The sequence below is a fragment of the Oryctolagus cuniculus genome, chromosome 7 (genome assembly GCF_964237555.1).
Source record: "Oryctolagus cuniculus chromosome 7, mOryCun1.1, whole genome shotgun sequence".
NCBI classification, from domain to species: domain Eukaryota; kingdom Metazoa; phylum Chordata; class Mammalia; order Lagomorpha; family Leporidae; genus Oryctolagus; species Oryctolagus cuniculus.
This window is the reverse complement of record NC_091438.1, coordinates 161,105,245-161,127,784: the sequence shown is the minus strand read 5'-3', so window position 1 is coordinate 161,127,784 and position 22,540 is coordinate 161,105,245. Positions and strand designations below refer to the sequence as shown.

Here is a 22,540-nt window from a genome sequence, read left to right as displayed (position 1 = left end):
AGCCAGGCAGGGGAGAAGGTTCTACAGGGGCCCCGGCAACCACACCGGAAGTGTCTGCCTGGAGGGAAGTCGGGGCGGAGAGGGCCCGGGCCACGTTCTCGACAGTGAAGCCCGGACTGAGGCTCCCAAAGCCCCCCACACCCATGCCCGATGCAGAGGCCTGCCCAGCCCCGTCCCAAGTCCCGTGCTCCGGGTCTCCCAGTGCTTGGTAGGCAGGCAAGGCCAAGGCAGTCCCCCTTCCCACTCCATCCTCGAATCAGGGGCCAAGCTCTGCTTCCACACCACCCAGGACCAGCAGAGAGCGTATTCTGGGTGCGCTCTACAGAGACCCCAGGGCCATGCACAAGGTCCAATCAAGTCCATCTGTCACGTGCAAGCCAGAGGAAGGACCCTCAGGGCACAGAGCACCCGGAGCCACCACTCCTCCCACCTGGGTACACAGACCCGGCCTCTCCCTGACACCACCCCCACCCCGACAACCCCACAGCTCCTCTCGGCCCCCAACTCACTGCTTGGCCCTTGGCCTAAGCCGGGCCTCGCCGCGGCCCTTCCCAAGGACTGTCAGGCACGCGCCTCGTCGCAGCACGAGCATGGTCCCCGGTCTGTGCTGGCCGTCCAGAAGTAGCAGCACTGGCCTGGGACCCCGACGCCGTGCCCTTCGGACTTAGCCCAGCCCTCAGGCGGGCATTCCCACCGCCCTCAGCAACCCTGGCTTCCCCTCCACCCAGCCCTGGGCACACCACCCACCCCAAAGCAGCCAGGACGCACCCGTCTTGCCTGGCAACGCTGGCCCGAGCCGCGCACAGCATTCCACAGACATGCTGGGGACTCACAGGTAATGACCTCAAGGTTAAACCACCGTGCGGTGCTGCTCCCCACTGCGAACCAACCAGACACCATCTTGAACGGGGCCACTCAACGTGTGCCAGCGTCCACAGCAGCCTCTGCCAGATGGTGGAGACGGGCCAGCTGGCCAACACCGGCGGACAGAGAGAACCAGACTCAGCCCTAACAGGGAACAAAGCCCCTGCCAGTTCTAAACCACAGGAACCCAGACACCTGCTGAGGAAGGAGCCGGCCCCCATCGAGGCACTGCACTGACACGCTAAGTGCCGAGCAGGCAGGGCCGAGGTCACAGGAAGCAGAGGCAGGCGCCTGGCGGAGCAATTAAGATGCCCGTAGAGACGCGGCGGGTAAAGCCAGTGCCTGCAGTGCCGGCATCCATATCAGAGCGCTGCTAGTCCCAGCTGCTCCACTTCCAATCCAGCTCCCTGCTATGCCCAGGGAAAGCAGTGGAAGATGGCCCGAGTCCTTGGGCCCCTGTACCCGCGTGGGAGACCCAGAAGCAGCTCCTGGATCCCAGCTTCGGATTGGCCCAGCTCCGGCCATTGCGATCATTTGGGGAGAGAAGCAGTAGAACAGAAGACCCCTCCCTCCTTCCCTCCCTCTCTGCCTCTGCTTCTCTGTAACTCTGCTGTCCAAATAAATAAATAATTATTTAAAAAAAAAAAAAAAAAGACACCCTACCCCACAACGAAGCACCTGGGATCAACGCCCAGCTCTGGCTCCTGCAGTTCCTGGGAGGAAGTGGTAATGGCTCAAGCCACCGGGTCCCCGTCACCATGTGGGAGACCTGGAGCACGTTCCCAGGACCCCAGTCCAGCCTGGCCACTACACGCATTTGGAGAGTGAATCAGCAGATTAGAGCTGTGCTGTGTACACCTCCTGAATGAACTTTAAAAAATTAACTGCAGGGGCTGGCAATGTGGCATAGTGGGTAAAGCTGCTGCCTGCAGTGCCAGCACCCCATTTGGGTGCCAGTTCGAGTCCCGGCTGCTCCACTTCTGATCCAGCTCTCTGCTATGGCCTAGGAAAGCAGTAAAGATGGCCATGGCCATAGATGGTCATAGGTCATGGTCTAACCTACTGTGCCACAACACTGGTCTCAGTAATAAATCTTAAAGAAAGAAAGATCAAAAAAATACATAATTAGCTACAAAGAGACAAAGTAGATGGGCAGGTGACAGGGGCTGGGGGTGGTGAAAATGATCTGGAATCAAACAGTGGTGATGGTAACACACTCTCACAATCTCGACGTAAGACATGGGACCATTCGCTGTGGACGGGGAGCTCTGCTGTGTGAGTGGCACCTCAGTATAAACAGCCAACAACAGGAGGCCGGAGCTATGGAGAAAGAGGCAGGCTCTTCCCTAGAGGACAGGTGGCTGCCTGGGAGGCACCAGCCGGGGCCCTCGGACACCCTAACCCTTGCCCCAGGAAGGCACTCCCCAGATTTAGTCTGAAGAAAAACGCACACTGCTGGGCCAGGAGGCCAGGCGGTGCCATTTCCACTTCAAACAAAGGAAGCAGAACTAGCTCCGGGGGCGATAACATCCGAGAAACTACAAAGTGCGCACGTTCCGGGAGAGGCGGGTCTCCATGTTCCGCAGCGTCCAAAGGCATCTGAAGGGGGCACAGCCCAAAAAGGAGGGGCCGAGGCCACGGCCAGTGGAGAAAGGCAGACAGGCAGCAAGAAGAGAGAGAAGGGCAAGCCTAGCCCACCAGACAGCGAACTTGGCATTGATGCTCCTCCCCAAACTCACTCCTCGGCCCCACGAGGCTGCAGGGGCAGCAGCTTACAGCCAGGCTCCATAAAGTGTCTCAAAGCACAACGATAAGAAAACAAACAACCCAGTTTCCTAAAACAGCCGGAAGACTTGAGCAGACATTCCATCAAACAAGATATGGTGGCTGCAAACATGCCCAGGAAAACACACTCGGGGCCAGCACTGTGGAGCAGGTCAGGCTGCCACCCACCACACCGCATCCCATACGGGCACCAGTGCAGGTCCCAGCTGCTCAGCTTCTAATCCAGCTCCCGCTAACGCTCCTGCGAGAGCAGCAGATGACGGCCCACGTTCTCAGGATGCTGCCGCCCAGGTGGGAGACCCACACGGAGGGCCTGGCCCAGCTCCAGCACTGCAGCCATCTGGGGACTGAAGCAGTCACTGGAAGAGCTCTCTCTGTCTCTCTTGGTAACTCTGCCTTTCAAATCAATAAATCTTAAAAAAAAAAATAGCATTCATTACATGTTAGGAAAACACAAAGCCACAGAACTCCTACTACACACCTATCATGGTGACGAAATGTAGAAGACAGCGAAGTGCTGACAAGGACATGGACGAGTGGAACTCTCACTCTCCCATGGCAGCTGGAATCCCAAAACAGCACAGCCACTTTGGAAACAGCTGGAGAGCTTCTAACGGCTAAGCGCACACCGACAATTAACACGACCACCACGCTGCTGGCTTGTGCCCACGGGAGCCACAGAAGCACCTGTCCCTACAGAGGCTGGAAGACAAACGCTGGAGTGGTTCTTCATGTAACGGCCCAGTGCTGGAAGCAGGGTGTGCCCAGTGCTCCAGCCACCGGCTCTGCGTCCACATGGCACAGGGCCTAGAAGAAAGCCCAGAGGGATCACTAGGAGCCCAGCACTGCCTGGCACCGAAGCCCTGGCACATGCCTGCGGGCACTGGCAGGGACCCTCGCCACCCAGAGTCACTGCTCCAGAGTCAACACGCCACCTTGAGTCTCACTGAGTGAAGACACTGGGTGTGGTGAGTCCCTGTGGGGACGCAGCCTCTACCCCACAGGGGCCCAGGGCCCTGCCCTGGACATGGAACAGCACCACCTACAGGCCACATTGGCAGGTGCCTCCATGGAGGTAGGGCTCAGACGCCAAGGGCAAACCAACCCACGGGATGAGGCCTGCATTCTCCAGGGCCAGCCCCAACCCCGTCAGTCACTGCACTCCACGTGTAACCCGCTGAACCACAGTACTGTGCGAGCCGCTGGGGCCGGCCGGCCGGAGGAAGCGACCGAGCACACGCTCAGAGAGCCAGGCTGGCCCTGACAGGGTCACAGCTGCCCGGGAACAACGCTCAAGTGCCCACTTGGCCCTGAGGAAGACGCTGCTACAAGAATGAAAGGCGGGGCCGGCGCTGTGGCGCAGCGGGCAAAGCCACCGCCTGCAGTGCTGGCATCCCATAGGGGTGCTGGTTCAAGTCCCGGCAGCTCCACTTCCAATCCAGCTCCCTGCTCTGGCCTGGGAAAGCAGTAGAGGATGGCACAACCCCTTGGGCCCCTGCATCCATGTGGGAGACCTGGAGGAAGATCCTGGCTCCTGTCTTTGGATTGGCGCAGCTCCGGCCGGATACAGCCAACTGGGGAGTGAACCAGCAGATAGAAGACCTCTCTCTCTCTCTCTCTCTCTCTCTCTCTGTAACTCTGACTTTCAAATAAATAAATAAATAAATCTTTAAAAAAGAAAAAGAATTAAAAAACAAGCCACCAACTGGGAGAAGATATTTACAAGACAGACACCTGCTAACAGAACCGTATCCAAAACACAAGAACTCAACAGGAAGTCCCCAATTTAAAACGGGCCAGGGGCCAGCACTGTGGTCCAGCTGGTTAAGCCACCACTTGCCACACTGGCATCCCATATCAGAGCGCAAGTTCAAGTCCCAGCAGCTCCACTTCCAATCCAGCTCCCTGCTAACGCACCTGGGAGAGCACTAGAAAACGACCCAAGTGCATGGGCCCCTGCACCCCATGGGAGACCCGGACGGAGTTCCTGACTCCTGGTTCAGCCTGGCCCAGACCTGGCTGTTGCAGCTATTTGGGGAGGGAACAAGAGGATGGAACACCTGTGTGTGTGTGTCTGCCTTTCAAATCAATAAACCTTTAAAAATAAAATAAAATAAATAAAAATGAGCCAGAAACCTAAAGAGAAACTTCATAAAAGAAAATACACGGATGGCAAACAAGCACGTGACAGGGAACTGCAGATCAGGGAGACAGTGGAGCGCCACGGCACACCTGTCAGCATGGCCGGGACCCAACACACACACACACACACACACACACACGGCCCGAGGGCACAGAGCTGCAGGCGCCTCATTCACCATCACCTGGGGCGGCAGCTGGGCCGCGTCTACAAAACTAAACACACTCTTCAATTAATTCTATCCAATGTTCTATATTTTTTCTTGAGATTTAAAAAGACTTATTAGAGTCAAAGATCTCCAGCCAGGGTGGCGTGGAGGGGGCCGATATTCTGTTACGAACATAAAAGATGTAGGAAAACCCTAGGAGGTGCATGGAAGCAAACAAAAACAAAATCAGTTTTAAAAACGACACTTGGATACGCTGAAATAAGACCAGCGATACCACTCGGACAGGAGTCAGAGGCAAACATCAGGTCGGTTTACGAGTGTCACCTGCCTGTCGTTACAGGAAGGACCAGAACCCCAGTCCTGCAGGACCTGCTTTCCTGGGACACCCAGGGCAGCAGAGGCAGCTCAGCTGTTACAGCGGAGTTCCACACACAGCCACACAACAGCGAACGCACGCACCAACGGAAAGCTCTGTCATCCAAAACATCGTGGCCGCCAGTCACAAGGCCAAGGGCCCGTAAGCAGCTCGCACCAGAGCAGGTGGGCGTCCCAGAGCGGGTGGGCGTCCCAGAGCGGGTGGGCGTCCCAGAGCAGGCGGGATAGTTCACAGCCTCAGTGGGAGGCTGCGGTGGGGGCCTGGGGTCTGTCAGCAGGTGCATCGGTGCATGGGGGCGGCACGGCCCCTGCTGCGGGGAGGTGGACCAGCACAGGACAGACTCTGGACCCTGACAACACACTTCCAGCGCCCTCTCTCCGGGTGACAGCGAAGCACACACCGCACACGGTCTGGGGTCGGGCAGGCCCGTCCTATGGGGCAGCTACCACAGGGTCCTCTCCCAGGCCCAGGGCAGAGGGCACTCCTGGGCACCCAAGCAGCACCCTGACTTCAAGACACCAAGGACTCGCTCTCCTTCAGACACCCCGTGGGCTCAGAGAACTCCCCAGCCTCATGCTGAGTGGGGGAGACCACCCCACTTGTAATCCCACCCACTCAGAAACCAGAACTGGGGAGGCACCAACTACAGCACGCTTTTCCCAGCTGCTGTCCCTGTGGCTTGTCTCATGCCCTCCTTCAGAGCATCTGTCCTGGGTCAAGGACTCAGGACCAGCAGCCTGCATTCTGGTGAGCTCTTTGGGCTAGTCCTGTCTGCCTCAGTTTCCCCATCTGTAAAACAAGGGCAACACCTGCGCCTCCAGGGTGAACCAGGATGACCTGCTCGGTGGTGGCCGCTCCTCCCAGGGCTCAGGGCTCCCCTCTACCCACCATGCTGTCAGGATGCTCTTTCACTTCCAGCAATGATTTCTCCAGGAGAATACACCTCCTACTCTAACAGCCTCCTCCCCAGTGTGGACTGCAGTTCTGATTTGGCTCACATCTCTGACGCCCAGTGCTCAAAGCTTAAACCCACATTGGTTGGTCTCAGTCACGCCTGCTGGCCCCCTGGCCTGCCACAGACCCAAGCCTCTGCGAGGCGAAAGGCGGGGCACAAAGGAGTCTGGGCATCTGGCGTGACCCTAGCGAGGTGTCCCTTGAGGACCTGTCCCAGGAGGACTGGACAGTAAGAGCCTGCCTGCTGCCTGCAGTGGAAGAGGCCAAGGCCACAGAACACCTGCAGGGGGGAGACAGGGACACAAGGGCTGGCAGGGTAGGAGTCACGTTCAGGAGGGGGAGGGGCAGACAGATGGGGCCCTCGTGGAGCAGGGCCTGTCCACGCGAGGCCCTCGGATTCCGTCCCGCAGTTTCAGCATTGTTCGGCCCTGTGCTTCTGTCCCCGGGGTCAGACAGACACCTCAGAAGAGCGTTCAACAGTCAGTCACAGCTGAGCAGCCACGGCAAAGCGCAGCCAAGGCCGGGAGGCTGTGACTTCAGCCCTGAAGCTGCTGGCTCTCAGAACCTGTTTCTCGGTCACACACAGAGGTGTGTCCCCACGCAAGGGAACGGAGTTGGGCCCCCACCTCACACCACACCTATTTACTCAAAATAGGTCAGACACCTAAACGTAAAAAGCTAAAACCGTACAACTCTTCAAAGAAAATATAGACCTACATCTGTGTCACCATGGATTCGGCAACAGTTTCTTACATATAACAGCCAAAACACAAGCAGGGGCCGGCGCTGTGACACAGCGGGTAAAGCCTGCGGTGCCGGCATCCCATGTGGGCACTGGTTGAAGTCCCAGCTGCTCCACTTCCGATCCAGCTCTTTGCTGTGGCCTGGGAAAGCAATAGAAGATGGTCCAAGTCCTTGGGCCCCTTCACCCACGTGGGAGACCTGGAAGAAGCTCCTGGCTCCTTGTTTCAGATTGGCCCAGCTCTAGCCATTGTGGCCATTTGGGGAGTAAACTAGTGAATGGAAGACCTCTCTCTCTCTCTCTCTGCCTCCGCCTCTCTGTAACTCTGCCTTTCAAATCATAAATAAATAAACCTTTAAAACACACACACACACACACACACACACACACAAGCAATAACAAAACACAAGCTAGGGGCCGATGTTGTGGTATAGTAGGTAAAGCCACTGCCTGTTACACGGGCATCCTCTGTGGGCACTGGTTTTCCTGGCTGCAGCACTTCTGATCAAGCTCCCCAGTAACGGCCTGGAAAAGCAGCAGAAGATGGCCCAAGCGTTTGGGCTCTTGCCACCCACACAGGAGACTCAGATGAAGCTCTTGGCTCCTGGTTCCTGGCTTTGGCCTGGCCCAGCCCAGGCCATTGCAGCCAACTGGGGAGTGAACCAGCAGATGGAAGACCTCTCTCTCTCTCTGCTCCCTCTCTATCTGTAACTCTTTCAACATAAATAAAATCTTAAAAAAGAAACTTGAAAACAATTTGCTTCAAAAGATACCAGCAGGGCAGGAGATCTGGCACGGCAGTTAAGGCACCACCTGCAGTGCCCATGTACCCCGTGGAGTGCCTGCGTTCAAGTCCCAGCTCTGCCTCCAGTTCCAGCTTCCTGCTAACGTGCAACCTGGAAGGCAGCACGGACGGCTGGATGCTCGGCAGCTGGGCCCCTGCCGCCTGCGTGGGAGACCAGAATTGAGTCCCAGCTGCCGGCTTCTACCTGCCAGTCCTGGCTGTTACGAACATTTGGATAACTAACTTTTCAAGTAAGTAAATAAATAATGTAAAATAAATTCTAAAATTAAAAAGAAGTAAAATAGAATTTTTTAAAAGTATGTACTTATTTGAAAAGCAGAGAGAGAGACATCTTCCATTCTCTGGTTCACTTCCCAAACAGCTGCCACTGCCAGGGCTGGGCCAGACCAAAGTCAGGCGCCAGGAACCATGTTGGTCTCCATGCTGGGGGCAGGGGCCCAAGCGCTTGGGCCATCTTCCGCTGCCACCCCAGCTGCATCAGAAGGGAGCTGGACTGGAAGTGGAGCAGCAGGGACGCAAACCGGAGCTCCAATGTGGGATGCTGGCATTGCAAACAGAGGCTTACCTCGCCACACCACAACCCGGGTCCTGGGAAAAAAGCTTAAAAGAAATTGGTGAGAAAGGACAACCCATTCAATGGGTAAAGTGTCTGCCAAAGGTTCTGAAATAGCCAGCATAATCTTGAGGAAGAAGAACAAGGCGATAACAAGGACACACGGCCCCATCACTTACAACAGACGCCAAGATCCTTCAAGGGGAGAGCAGTGTTTTCAACCAATGGCATGGAAAAGAAGGAAGCTGGGCCTTTATCTAACGGCTTACGCAAGATGTAACTCAGGACCAATCAGAGGGGCGGTGCTGTGAGCAGATGGCAAGTCTCCAGCTGGGGCGCCTGCCTCCCCTACCAGGGCGCAGGTGCCACTGCTCCACTTCCAATCCAGCTCCCTGCCGATGTGCCCGGGGAGCGGTGGAAGAAGGCCCAGGCGCCTGAGCTCTTGCTACTCATACAGGAGACTCAAATGCAGCTCCTGGCTCCTGGCTTCAGCCCAGCTGAGCCCCGGCTGTTGTCACCATCTGAGGAGCACACCAGCGGGTGGAAGATTGATCCTCCCCCCATTATTCTGACTTTCAAATAAATAAATAAATCTAAAAGCCACTGCCTGCATTGCCAGCATCCCACATGGCTACAGATTCAAGTCCTGGCTGCTCCACTTCTGATCCAGCTCACTGCTGTGGCCTGGGAAAGCAGTAGAAGATGGCCCGAGTCGGGCTCCTGCACGCATGTGGGAGATCCAGAAGAAGTTCCAGGCTCCTGGCTTCTGATCAGCACAGCTCTGGCCATTGTGGCCATCTGGGGAGCAAACCAGCATAGGGAAGACCTCTCTGTCTCTCTCTCTCTCTCTCTGCCTTTCTAATAAATAAATCTTTTTTAAAAAAATGGGCTAGAGGCCTGGAATAGACATTTCTCCAGAGAAATTACACAGATTACCTGCAAGCACACGACATGACGTTCATCATCATTAGTTATTGGGGAAATGCAAATAAAAGTATAGTGAGACGCGACTCCACACCCACCAGTACGGCTACTGACAAAACAGCCAGAACCAGTGTCAGCAAGGCTGTGGCGGAACGGGTGGGGCTGTAAAGTGGTACAGCACTACAGAAAACGGCAGGATGACACCTCAAAAAATTAAAAATAGAGGTGTGTGTTTGGCACAGTGGTTAAGACACTGGCCGGGACACCCACACTCCACACTGGAATTTGAGTGTGTGCACTACTCTCAATTCCAGTCTCCTGCTGATATACACGCTGGGAGGCAGCAGGTAATGGCTCAAGTCTCAGGTCCCTACCACCCACATGGAGCTCTCGATGGAGTTCCTAGCCCCCGGCCTTGGCCTGACCCAGCCTGAGTCACTGCGGGCAATTGGGGAATGAATCAGCAGATGGAAGCATTCTCTCTCCCTCTCTCTCTCTCTCTCTCCCCCTCTCTCTCTCCCTCCTCCCTCTCTCTCCCTCCCTCCCTCCCCTCTCAAGTAAGTAAACAATTTTAAAATAAATAATAAAAATGGAATTAGCCTATGATCCAGTAATCACACTTCCAGGTATGCATCCAAAAGAACTGAAAGCAAGGCCTCAGAGATGTTGACACACCCATGTTCATAGCAGCATTTTTCAAAATAGCTAAACATGGAAACAAAATGTGGTTTATCCACACAGTGGAATATCATTTAGCCTTAAAAAGGAAGGAAATAGAGCCGGCGCTGCGGTGTAGTAGGTTAAGCCTCCTCCTGCGGTGCCAGTATCCCTTATGGGGGCTGGTTCAAGTCCCAGCTGCTCCACTTCCGATCCAGCTCTCTGCTAATGGCCTGGGAAAGCAGTGGAAGATGGCCCATATACTCGGGTTCCTGTACCCTCATGGAAGGCCTGGGAGAAGCTCCTGGCTCCTGGCTTTGGATCAGCGCAGCTCCAGCTGTTGCAGACATTTGGGGAGTGAACCAGTGGATGGAAGACCTCTTGCTCTGTCTCTCCCTCTCTCTGTCGGTAACTCCGCCTCTCAAATAAATAAATAAATCTTTAAAAAAAAAAAAAAAAGGAAGGAAATGTTGACACACGCTACAGCCTGGATAAATCCTGACGTTATTACGCTCAACAATAAGCCAGTCACAGAAAGACAAACAGGGCGAGCCACTGTGCAGGCGTGAGGTCATCAGAGTGGTCAGCATCACAGACGCAGGACGCAGACGGGGGCCAGGGGCCGGGAGGAAGAGGAAGCGGGGAGCTGCCGAGAGCCCAGACTTTCAGTCTTGCAAGATGCAAAGAGGGATGGAGACGGAGCGGCGAGGGCCGCACGGCAGATTTCCCAGCACTGAACTGTGTGCTTGAAAACCACAGGATGGGCCGTGGCAGGTGCATTTAACACAAGGTTTTAAACTGGAGAAAAATTTAAATAAAAAAGTCCGTATCTGAGAAGGGACTTGTACTGAAACACACAAGGAATCTTACTACTCAATAAGAAAAAGACGGGGCGGGCGCTGCGGCACAGCAGGCTAAGCTGCCACCTGCGTGGCCGCAGGCCGTGTGAGAGCACCAGTTTGAGTCCCCACTGCTCCACTTCTCATCCAGCTCCCTGCTAATGTGCTGGGAAAGTAACAGACGACGACCCAAGTACTGGGGCCCCTGCCACCCACATGGGAGACCTGCATGCAGTTCCAGGCTCTTGGCTTCAGCCTGGCACAGACCTGGTTGGTGTGGCCATTTGGGGAGTGAACCAGGGATAGAAGCGCATCCTCTCTCTCCCCCTCTTTCAATCTGCCTCTCAAATAAATAAATAAGTAAATCTTTTTTTTAAGTCAGAGTTACACAGAGGAGAGGCAGAGAGAGAGAGGTCTTTCATCTGCTGGTTCACTCCCCAATTGGCCACAACGGCTGGAGCTGTGCTGATCCGAAGCCAGGAGTTAGGAGCTTCTTCCGGGTCTCCCACATGGGTGCAGGCGCCCAACAAATTGGACCACTTCTTCTGCTTTCTCAGGCCATAGCAGAGAGCTGGGTAGGAAGTGGAGCAGCCAGGTCTCGAACTGGCGCCAATATGGGATGCTGGCGCTTCAAGCCAGGGTGTTAACCCGCTACTTCTTGGGACACCTGGCTCTCATATCAGAGTGCCTGGGATCGAACGCTATCTGTGCTTCCTGCTAATGTGCCCGGGGCAGCAGCTGGTGGCTGAGACACTCGGGTCCCTGTCACACGTGTGAGACCCAGATCGGGCTCCTGGCTCCTGACCTCCGCGTGGCCCAGCCTCAGCTCCTGCAGCATTTGAGGACTGAACCAAGGATGGAAGGTCTCTCTCTCTCTCTTTCTCTCTGTGTCACTCTTTCAAATAAACAAAAATTAATAAACATTTTAAAAAGACAAATAAGCCAATTAGAAAAGAGACAACTCTCCAAAGATGCACAAATGTCCAAAAAGCTCAGGAAAAGACATCCCGTGTCTTTACCACTCATCAGGAAATGCTACCAGAACCACACGAGATGGCACCACGGAGGCACCAGGACAGTAGGGTCACCGAGACAGACGGAGCCCCTCACACTGCTGGTGGGAATGAAGGTGGAGCAGCCATCTGGGAAAAGTCTGGCGACTCCCCAAAGGCCAGCCGCCAGCTTCCCACCCGAGCCAGCACTGTGTGCCCAGGTGGGCCGCTCTCACAGCGCCAACCCCACTTTTCCACCTGCTTGTCCTACAGCTTAGCTCAACTCAGGCCCCACAGGTGAAGGGCTCAGGTGCCAGCCTCAAGGCCCACAGCTGTCTACACAGCAGGGTTCCCACGAGCCCCTGCTCAGGTTTGATCATTTGCTAGAACAGCCAGCAGGACTGAGGAGGGCGCCTCACTTCTCACTACAGGACTCCTGCAAAGGACTGGCCACATGGAAGAGACGCAGGAGCCAGGGTATGGGGACGGGGCTTCCACGCCCACTCTGGGCCACCGCCCACCAGAACCTGGGTGTGGTCACCACTCGGGAAGTCCCCAGACCCTAAGGTCAAGTCTAGGGGGTTTTAGGGAGATTCCACTGCATGGGCCCAGCTGATGAAATCATCGGCACTGTGGTTGGCTCAGTCTCCAGGCCCTCACCTTCCCCGGATGGAGGTGGGAGGCACACGGGAGTGGGGCTAAGAATTGCAACCCTCTATCCCGCCAAGTCCTTCAGGAGCCTGGACCCAGGGCCCAGCTGTCTGTCCTCTCATTAGCATACAAAAGCCACTCTGTGGTCACCTGGGAGACTCCAAGGGTTTCAGGAGCTCCATGGCCCTCAACAAAAGCCCCTCCTGCCACCTCTTGCAAAACTGACAGAGGTGATGTCACACAGGGCTGGGAGCACACTGAAACCACGGAGCCGTGCACACCGATGGACACGCACATGAGGTGGGGCCACGTCTCAGGAAGCCAGCACCCAGCGGGGTGGGGGCGGGGGCACGGGCCCACTCAGCCAGGTTTCTGCGAAGTCTCGCAGCAAGAAACTGCTGGAAGGCACGGTGCACTGCAAAAGGTCAGCCGCTTGTGGGAGGACACTCCCTCTGGCCCTGCACCAACTTCCAGGCCAAAATCACAGCTCAAACTGAGCCCAGGGCAACATGGGGCCGTGTGGGAGCCAACACCAACAGCCAGCTGCTGGGCTGGGTGCCACACAGCTGCTGGCACCTAGAGGTCGGCTTCAGGCCCTGAAAGGTCCCTGCCCTCCCCAGCCCAGCACCGCCAGGCCTGGAGCCCAGGGAAGCGCAAAGGTCCCAGGCAAGGTTGAATGCCTCAGAGGGCACGGCCCATCCGACAAAACCTGCAGCTCCCTGGAGGCCCAGCCCCCACCACCCACAGCAAAGGATTCCCAACAAATCCTCTGTCATGTGGCCACGGGGCAGGCTGCCCAGTAGGCACCTCAAGCCGGTAGCAGCGGAGGGGGAATGGGAGGGGAGGCAGCTCTGTGGGCCCCCGACACTGCCAGTCATCCTACCATTCCGTGGTGGTTCTGCAGGGCTGGGCCGACGGCAGGCAAGACCTGGCTCCAACAGCCCGGCCGGATGCCCAGTCCCTCTGCCAGGCTGTTGACCTCCCGAGCTCACCAAGGCAGAGCACCCTGGCCAGCAGCTTCATCCGGCAGTGAGTGGGCTCAGCAGAGGGGCTCCAGTGACTGCCACCCAGGTAGGCAGGGAGGAGCCGGGACCCACCAGGAACCGTGTGCCGCCGGCTCCTTCTCCCTCCTGCTCCGAGTGGGCAGTCGGGCTGGCTGGCTGTTCAGCTTCCGGAGCCAAGCCATGCACGGAACTGTGACTTAGCCTGGAGACTCAGCGCAGGGCTCTCTCAGAGCAAATGAGAGAGAGACAAGGCACCGCCAGGCTGTGGGATGGCAGGAACACCCTCGGCACCCCCATCTCCTGACCCCTGAAGCTGCTCCCTGCGCGGATCCAGGCAGCTTCCACCACACAGGAGCCAGAAGGCCCTCGGCCCCGCTGCCCACGGCCGAGCTGGGAGGCTGCCAAGTGGCAGAGGTCTGAGTCCAGCCGGGCAGCAGGAAGGCAAGGCAGGGCGGCGCGGCAGGTGCCAGGACGGCTCCGGCTCCAGCGGGGCTGAGGGAGATGCAGAGTCCCGGGCGTCCCTCTCCCTGCCCTGGATTCCGAGGTGGGAGGCGAGGCTTGGGGTCTCTCCTCCTGTTCTCTGCTGTGGAACACAAACACTTCCAGGGGAAGAAGGGATGAGGCCCCAGGTCTCCGCTGGGCAGCTCCAAAGCCACCAATTCAGGGCCCTCTGGTTCCTCTGCTCCCCTTGGCTCCTTGAGGCCAGGACACGGTGCAGCCCAGCCCAGAGGCCCCCTTAGCATCTGCAGAATTTCCCTCTCAAAGAGGAAAGACCCCTTTGAAGGACCGCAGCACAATGAGCCCACCTAAAGTACAACTCAGATCCACAGATCACAGTGGCCAGCGCTGCACTGATTTTTTTTTTAAGATTTATTTATTTGAAAATCAGAGTCACCGAGACAGAAGGAGAGAAAGAGGGAGAGAAAGAGAGAGAAAGAGAGAGAAAGAGAGAGAGAGAGAGAGAGAGAGAGAATCTTCCATCACTTCCTAAGTTGCCACAATGGCCAGGCCAAAGCCAAGAGCCAGAAGCTCCATCTAGGTCTCCCATGTGGGTGGCAGGGGCCCAAACACTTGGACCATCTTCCACTGCCTTTCCCAGGCCATCAGCAGGGACTGGATCAGAAGTGGAACAGCCAGGACACAAACCGGCACTCATGGGACGCTGGCATCACAGGCAGAGGCCTCCCCCACTACGCCACAGCTCTGGACCCCACCTCCCCCAGGCCCTGCATTATTTTGGGCGACAAACGGGAAGGGAGGCACAGGGACACGGACACACACACACACACACACGTGAGGCCACAGGCGTGCGCTAAACAGGACTCCATTGTTATGAAATTCCAGAAAGCAGGACCACAGTGAGCAGATCTCGCCACGGCCAGCACTGAGACGCAGCAGGCTGGGCCGCTGTCCACGTTGCCGCATCCCATATGGGTACCAGTTCGAGTTCTAGCTGCTCCACTTCCAATCCAGCTACCCGCTAATGGCCTGGGAAAACAGCTTAGGATGGTCCAACTGCTTGGGCCTCTGCACCCACGTGGGAGGCGCGGATGAAGCGCCTGGCTCCTGGCTTCCGCCTGGCCCAGCCCTGGCCATTGCAGCCATTTGGGGAGTGAACCAGGGGGTGGATGATCTCTCTCCTTTCTCTGTCTCTCCCTCTCTCACTGTAACTCTGACTTTCAAATAAATCTTTAAAAAATAGCAGTTCTTTAATATCATTTTCCAAGGGATTATCGAATTCTACGGAATACTTTAAAATCTGAATTTTGTTGGCATTCTGCTGCAACACTGCACACAGAAAATCTGCATTTGTACCACGCCTCCCCGTTCTCAGACAGAGGTGGTCCATGCATGGGGAACCACGTGATTTGTCCCTCTCCCCAGGGTATCTCTGAGAGTGGAAGGGTGTCCACGGAGAGGAGGCCAGGACGACCTGTGTGGTCACCCTTAGTGGAGGTCCCACTGGGAGAAGCCTCACCCCACAGAGCCTCTGAGCGCCAAAGGAGAAAGCAGCTCTGGCCTGACTGAAACCAGCGAGCTGGTCAATTGCAAGTGCCAAGTCCAGGGTGATGCCAGGCCACCTGGCCCACTTACAGGGCAAGGCTGGACACAGGCCTCCCCAAACACAGGCTCTCTGGTCCACAAAGACCGCATCTTCACCCAAGGTCTGTACATTCAGGCAAGAAGGAAGCCAGTACTAGGCATCGCTTCATGGAATGTTCCAGAATACCAGCTCTGTGGTTTGTGTAAATCAGATTCTATGTTTTCAGTCATTCCATTGTAAAGTCAAACACAGAGCTCCACGGGGAAACAACTGCAACCCTGTGCCACACCAACATTCAGATCTGCTGTGCTCATGTTGACTGGCACATCCACTGGGCACCGGCACTGGTCTGGGCAGTTCAGGCCTCCCCAAACACAGGCTCTCTGGTCCACAAAGACCGCATCTTCACCCAAGGTCTGTACATTCAGGCAAGAAGGAAGCCAGTACTAGGCATCGCTTCATGGAATGTTCCAGAATACCAGCTCTGTGGTTTGTGTAAATCAGATTCTATGTTTTCAGTCATTCCATTGTAAAGTCAAACACAGAGCTCCACGGGGAAACAACTGCAACCCTGTGCCACACCAACATTCAGATCTGCTGTGCTCATGTTGACTGGCACATCCACTGGGCACCGGCACTGGTCTGGGCAGTTCTGGCACGGTAGGGCACAAAGCAATCCAGGATATCTATAAACTTCCTGGTAGATGTGTATCTTGGAGCATGACAAGCAGGAAGAAAAAAAAAAAGCCTCGCAGGTCTCACCACCTATAAATGAAGGGCTCCAAGGTCACCCATCAGCAGTGCCCCCGCGCTAGCACGGTTGTTTCCGAAGTACCTGCAGGCCCCAGGGAGCTCAGCTCAGGGATTTCAGAGACCCTCCCCCCAACAGATCTATCAGTACATTCTGATTTTTTAATTCCGTTCACACCGCATTGCCCATAAAGGAGTCTCTAGTTAAAGGTCCCTATCTATATTTACATATGAATCCAGCTCCGTGCACCACGTGGGCTAAGCCTCTCCTTGGGATGCCTGCACCCTGTGTGGAGTGCCTAGGGTCCAGTCTTGCTCTGCTTCTGATCCAGCGGCCTGCTAGTGTGCACCATGGGAGGCACCGGATGATGGCTGAGTCCTCACTCCTTACCACCCCATATGTGGGAGACCTGGATGGAGCGCCTGGCTCCTGGCTCCAGACTAGCCCAGCCCCATTCTTAAAGACATTTGGGGGCGTGAACCAGCAGATGCACGAAGAAGTCTCTCTTGTTCTTGCTCTCTCTCCTGCTTTCAAATAAACATAAATAAACTGAAAAAAAAAAAATCGGGGGTGGGCATTGTGGTAGGACAATCTCTGTGTGTGTCTGTCTCTCTGCCTTTCAAATAGATGCACACATCTTTCTTAAAAATTCAGTTCGTCCATCACCCAACCACACTCCAAGGGCTCAGCCAGCACAGGTGGCCACTATGCAGGACAGCGCAGACATGGGACAGTCCCACCACTGCACAAAGGCCAGTGGACAGCACTCTCCTGCAATGTCTCTCACAGGCCATGCCCTTCCACTTCGTTTCCATAACCAGCGACCTGCTTGGCGGGCACACTGATGCCCTGATGAGGCCTCAGGGCTAAGCTGACACCAGGCAGGACAATACCCTGTCAACTGCCAGTCAAGACCCAGGGCCGCCCTTGGTCCAGGGCTCCAACCTCCGGGAGCTCATTTTCCTCATCTGTGAAATGACAGAACTGAGCTCAACGACCTTAACTCAGGGTTCTTACAGCTCTGCTTCTATTTATCTTCTCTCTCTCTTCCATTTAAAAGGTACAGAGACAGAGAGACAGAGAGACAGAGATCTTCCATCCACCGGTTCACGCCCCAGATGCCTGCACTAGCCAGGGCTGGGCCAGGCTGAAGCCGGGAGCCCAGAGCTCAGTCTGGGTCTCCCATGGGGGTGGCAGGGACCCAAGCACTTGGGCCATCACCGCTGCCTCCCAGATTGCCCCAGCAAGTAGCTGGACTGGAAGCAGTATGGCTGGGACTCGAACCAGGCATTCCAACGTGGGACGTGGGCAGCACACACAGCAGCTGAACTGCTGTGCCAGGCACCTGCCCCAAGGTCTGACATCCTACGACTTGACCTTCAAGAAAGGAAAAAAGTCATTCACTAATTAAACATCGCTACTCCAAATAAGTCAGAGGGCGAGACGTTAAGTGCTGCACCAGACACTGCATCTCTTCGGGTTGGAACAAAGGAAGGAGGGACAACGTCGCACAGTGGTCTGGCTGCCCAAAGTGCCGGCTCTCAAAGGGGAACTGCTCCCTTTGTGAGCGCTACGCCAGACTGGGCCAAAGGTGCTCACCCTCACCGTGACTCATTTACAGATGAGGTCCCACCGCTGGCGGCAGAGCTGGGGCTTGAACATGGGTGTCGCCCGCAGTGCGAGCCATCCGCCAGACCCCAGCTAGACGTTCTGTTAGTGAGCGCTCACAACCACCCGTGAGCAAATGGGAGCACAGAGCGGTCACGCGGCGAGCGAGGGACAGAGGCGTTGCCAGTAACCGCTGCCCTCGCCTGCCTTTAAGGCCTCTGATCCTGGAGCATCCTGCCTGCAGCACGGCGTCGCCCTGACCGTCTAGAATGACAGGGGCGTGGGCATCCTCGCCCTGCTGAACCGTGACCCCCTCAGGGCAGGGTCTCAGGGTTCCCCGGGGTCAGCTTTCCCTCCCAGCGCTTTGCTCCTTGGCAGTGTCCCGTGGAGTCTTGTTAAATTCATGGGCCTGGTAGGATGTGTCGGGCCAGGAGGCTCCGCTTTCAATGCAGGGCATCAGCTCGGGTATCCTTAAAGGCTCCCCACTCCAGCGCGTCCACTCTTCAGTGTCCTGGGGCTTCTGTGGGTCAAGCCCACCTGACCACAGCCCTCTGCCCAGCACCCTCTCCCGGGGCAGGCGTGCCCTGCGCCCGAGGACCACTTCAGCCGGGCACCCTGCTCACAAGACCTCACGGCCAAGCACCCACTTCAGAGACGGTGCAGCTGTGAACCAGACACGCGAGGCGGCCCGGCAGGTGCAGCGCCCGAGAGAGTGCACATGCAGGCTTACGGGAGCATCTAAAGCCTTACAAGAATCTGTTTTCCTGTTAGTTGGAAAAAGACAATATATATATACACCCAGGCTACTCCCCACCCTGAAGAAGTAAACACGCCCAGCCTTCCGCAGGCAAACAAACTCTTCATTTGGGAGAACGGTGGGACGAACACTGCGTGGCCCTCCCAGAACTACTCAGCCCCCGGGATCCTCAACCGCTGGCTCCACACAGCGCCAGCACGGAGGTCCCGACCCTGCAGCCTTGCAGGGAACCCAACGAGATGGAGATGAGCTCAGGCTCCTTGCAAACAAGGCAGCCCGGTTCCGGGATCTGGCTGCGGGCCTGTCTGTCTGCCAACATCAGTCACTTTCATTATCTTTATCCCTGCCTCCCCCCACCACCACCACCTGAGAGGACAGCACACAGCCAGGGGCACAGGGCTCCCCCATGCACGCTTCCCCTCGCTAGGAAAGCCAAGATTGACCTTAAGACCAACAAAGGGGTCTCGGCCAAGCCAGAGAACGGGGAGCTGGGGGCAGGAGCTCCAGGCTCCCAGAGAACCAGCTCCTTCGGGAAAGTAACTGGCCCAGGGTGGACACGGCTGGGACCCCAGGTCAGCGCGATGCCCAGCGTGGGGAACCCGGCTTGGTCCCCCCAGCAGGACAGAGCTGGCCTCGCCCTTGTCCGCCCGCACTGATGCCTCTGCGCCCGGCGGCCTGCCGGTCACCTTGAGGCTGCCCTCCCGTCCTCCTGCCTGGAGACCAGCAAGCTCCCACCCCCCGCGGCCGCTGGGGCCCGCATCTCTATCCCGACACGCGGGTGTGGTGGGGGTCGCCGAGACGACTCTGCCTCCTATTGTGTGAGATGCTTCGGGCCCGCGCAGCTCCCTTTCCTTAGCGGTAAGCCGCTCCAGGCCAAGAGCCCTGATCGGTTCTGGGCCTCCACACCTGCCCTCTCCGAACCCGCCGCGGGGGGCTGTGGGGCCGGCGGGCGCAGCCCCCTCCCTAAACCCACGGCGAGCGGCCTCCGGGGGGCTCCGGCGCCGGTCCTCCACCCTCGCTTCCGCACTACAGCCCAGGGGGCGATCCCGAAGCTCCGGGGGCCCAGAGGGCATCCCGGGCCGGGGTCTGAGATGTCGGGTGCACCGACCCCCTCGCCGGTCCTGGCCCCGGCCCTCTTCCTCCCCCCAAACGGCCGGTGCTGGCGGCAGCGCGGCCGCCGCCCTTGAGATGCGCCGAGAGGTGGTGGGAGGAGCCCCCCGGGCCGCGTCTACCTCAGCATCGCCGGCGCATCCCCGCCGCCGGCGGCCCGGGCCCCGAGACGAGGGCGCGGGGACTCGAGGGGCGATCCCCCGGCGCCGGGGCGGGGATGCCGGCGGCCTCGGTGGGCGGGGGTCGCAGACCCCACGGGTGGGCCCCTCTCTTACCGGCATATCTGAATGGCGGACGGCGTGTCGGCGGCGGGGCCCGACATGCTGGCGGCGGCGGCGGCGGCGGCTGCAGGCGGCGGGAGGAGCGCGCAGGTGTCTGGAAGGCCCGGCGCGGAATGAATGAGCCCGGGCGGCGCCATGGAGGGGGAGGGCGGAGGCGGAGCCATGGCGCCGGCAAGGCGGGGCCTGCGCGCGGGGGGCGAATCGAACGCGGCCTCCCCGTGCGGGCCCCGCCCCCGCTCGGGCCCCGCCCCTTTCCCCGCCCCCCTGGCCGCCACGGCCGCGGTGGGCCCGCGTCGGCGTCCGGTTCTGTCGGCGGAGGGGGCTGCCCCGGGGCGCGGCTTCCAGAAGGTTCGACGGCAGTTGGGCGGGGTCGGCCCGCGGGCGGCGGCGGCGGCTGACGGCCCTGCAGCCTGCGAGCGCCCGGCGGGCGCGGCCCGAGTCGCGCAGCTCGGCGGACGCGTCGCTCGCCTCCGCGGCGGGCAGAGTCGGCGGGGCGTTCCCTGCGGGTCGCGCCGGCGATTCGCTGTCTGCGCCCCGTGCTCCGCGGGCCGGATGAGGTCAACGCGGAAGGCCCGGCCCGGCGTTCGGGCCTGGAGCCGCCCGCCGGGCGCTGCCGCCCTGCACGGCGGCGCGCTCTCGAGTGGGCCGTGAGAGGCCGAGTGCCGGCCCCGGGGGTGGTGGCCGCTGTGGGGAACACGACATGGGCCAGCGCGGGCGGATAGGCCGTGCCCGCGCCGCCCCGCCGCTGTCCAGGCGTCCGGCTCCGGGGCCCACGGCCGCAGGGAGTGGGGGCCGCCCGGATGCACGCGGTGTCCCCGAAGTGAGTCCAGAACGAGTCTGGGGTCACAGAATCCACCCAAAAAACCCCCCGGGAAGGGTGGTCAGCTCCACCTGCGGGGGTCCGGAGAGCTTTTTTGTTTGTTTTATAAGATACATTTTTATTCACGTGAAAGAGTTAGAGGCACAGAAACCTCCCCTGCGCTGGTTCACTCGCCAAGTGGCCGCAGGGGCTGGGCCAGGCCAAAGCCAGGGGCCTGGAGCGCCACCCGAGTCTCCCACGAGCGCGGCATCTGCTGCTTTCTCAAGCACGTTAGCAGGGAGCCGGATCGGAAGTGGAGCAGCCGGGACTCGAACCCGTGCCAGCACCACAGGCTGTGGCTTAACCAGCTGCGCCACAGCGCTGGCCCAGTACACGTAGTTTTCCCACATGAAATAAGTTTACCCAAGCATGAAGAGCCACGAAGCCTAGTTAAACACCACATCTTCCCAACGTGGACCCTGAAATGCAAGGGAAGAGGGGACCCACTTTGGGGGTTCAGGAAGGAAGTTTCGAGATCCCCGAGGGGAGGCGATGGCTAAGCGCAGCCCTCCTGACCTCTGCTGGAGTTTATGAGGTTATGACTGTAAGGAGGTAGCAGGTTAATAACTCTTCCTCCTCCTGGTTCTCTTCCCCACCCGTCATTCTGTTTCTTTAATCCTTCCCAGGTGGATGCAATAGAACAAGGAATTGTCCAGGCCCTGCCCTGTTTGCATAGGTGTGCTCGTCCAGCTGGACATCAGAAGTGCTTCCTGGGGCCGGCACTAGGGTGTAGCGGGTAAAGCCGCTGCCTGCAGTGCCGGCATCCCACATGGGCGCCGGTTCGATTCCTGGCTGCTCCACTTCCGATCCAGCTCCATGCTCTGGCCTGGGGGAGCAGTAGAAGATGGACCCCTGCACCCGCGTGGGAGACCTGGAGGAAGCTCCTGACTCCTGGCTTCAGATCGGCACAGCTCCGGCTGTTGTGGCCATCTGGGGAGTGAGCCAGCAGATGGAAGACACCTCTCTCTCTCTCTCTCTCTCTCTCTCTCTCTCTCTTTCAATCTTTCTCTCTGCCTCTGCCTCTCTATAACTCTGTGCCTTTCAAAAAATAAATAAATCTTTAAAAAAAAAGAAAAAGAAGTGTTTCCTATTTCAAACCTCCCAAATTGAATCCAAAAACAGTCCAGGCCACTCCACCAGCGAGAAGGCGGTCCTAGGCGAGGGGTTTAGGGTTACGTAGGCTGGTCCCTTCCAGGGGGGGCAACAGCTCCCAGACCTGTGGGGAAGGGTGTGGCTACCTTCTGGCCAGAGACTCTGTTGGTGACCATCCCAGCCCCACAAGGTGGCAGAGGGACTTGGGGAGAGACGGGCTCAGCCCCTGGTGTTACCAGGTCCTGACTGTGTAGACGACTGTGCACCCCGAGTGTGAGGTGTGGGGCTGTCCTGCTCTCGAGGCGGCCGCGGAAGGCTCAGTCCCTCAGCGGACACGGGGTGAAGGAGTTCGCCTCCCACAGCCTCCCCGGTTGTCTTCTGCATCCCCTCAGGCCCCCAGGCTGTTTCTAACTGTCCCTTCCAGCAGAACTCAAAAGGGCCGTTCAGGTTCCTCTCCCCTTCCTCCCACCCCACTCACCCAGGTCTAATTCCTTCCAAGCTGCTAAGTCCAGTAATCCCTTGTCAGAAGTCATCTCTGACTCCTCGGCAGCCTTGAGCCGATGTGACGCCTGATCCAGAGGCG

The 22,540-nt window shown here is 57.9% G+C and overlaps 1 protein-coding gene and 1 long non-coding RNA gene across 3 annotated transcripts in view; one reads left to right on the top strand and one right to left on the bottom strand.

Moving 5' to 3' along the window:
• Positions 1 to 20,492, bottom strand: part of ACOT7 (acyl-CoA thioesterase 7) — a 93,752-nt gene extending 73,260 nt beyond the window's left edge. The window contains exon 1 of the mRNA XM_070079374.1: positions 20,001 to 20,492. Coding sequence (XP_069935475.1) covers positions 20,001 to 20,170 — 170 coding nt within the window. The 5' untranslated portion in view covers positions 20,171 to 20,492. The remainder of the gene's footprint in view (positions 1 to 20,000) is intronic.
• LOC138850742 (uncharacterized) lies at positions 20,246 to 21,942 on the top strand. 2 transcript variants are annotated; one of them, XR_011390915.1, is made up of 2 exons: positions 20,246 to 20,354; positions 21,492 to 21,942. It is a non-coding gene; the product is annotated as an uncharacterized lncRNA (long non-coding RNA). The 2 variants fall into 2 exon arrangements; XR_011390916.1 differs by lacking the exon at positions 20,246 to 20,354 and adding an exon at positions 20,693 to 20,826.
• Positions 21,943 to 22,540: the final 598 nt, after the last annotated feature.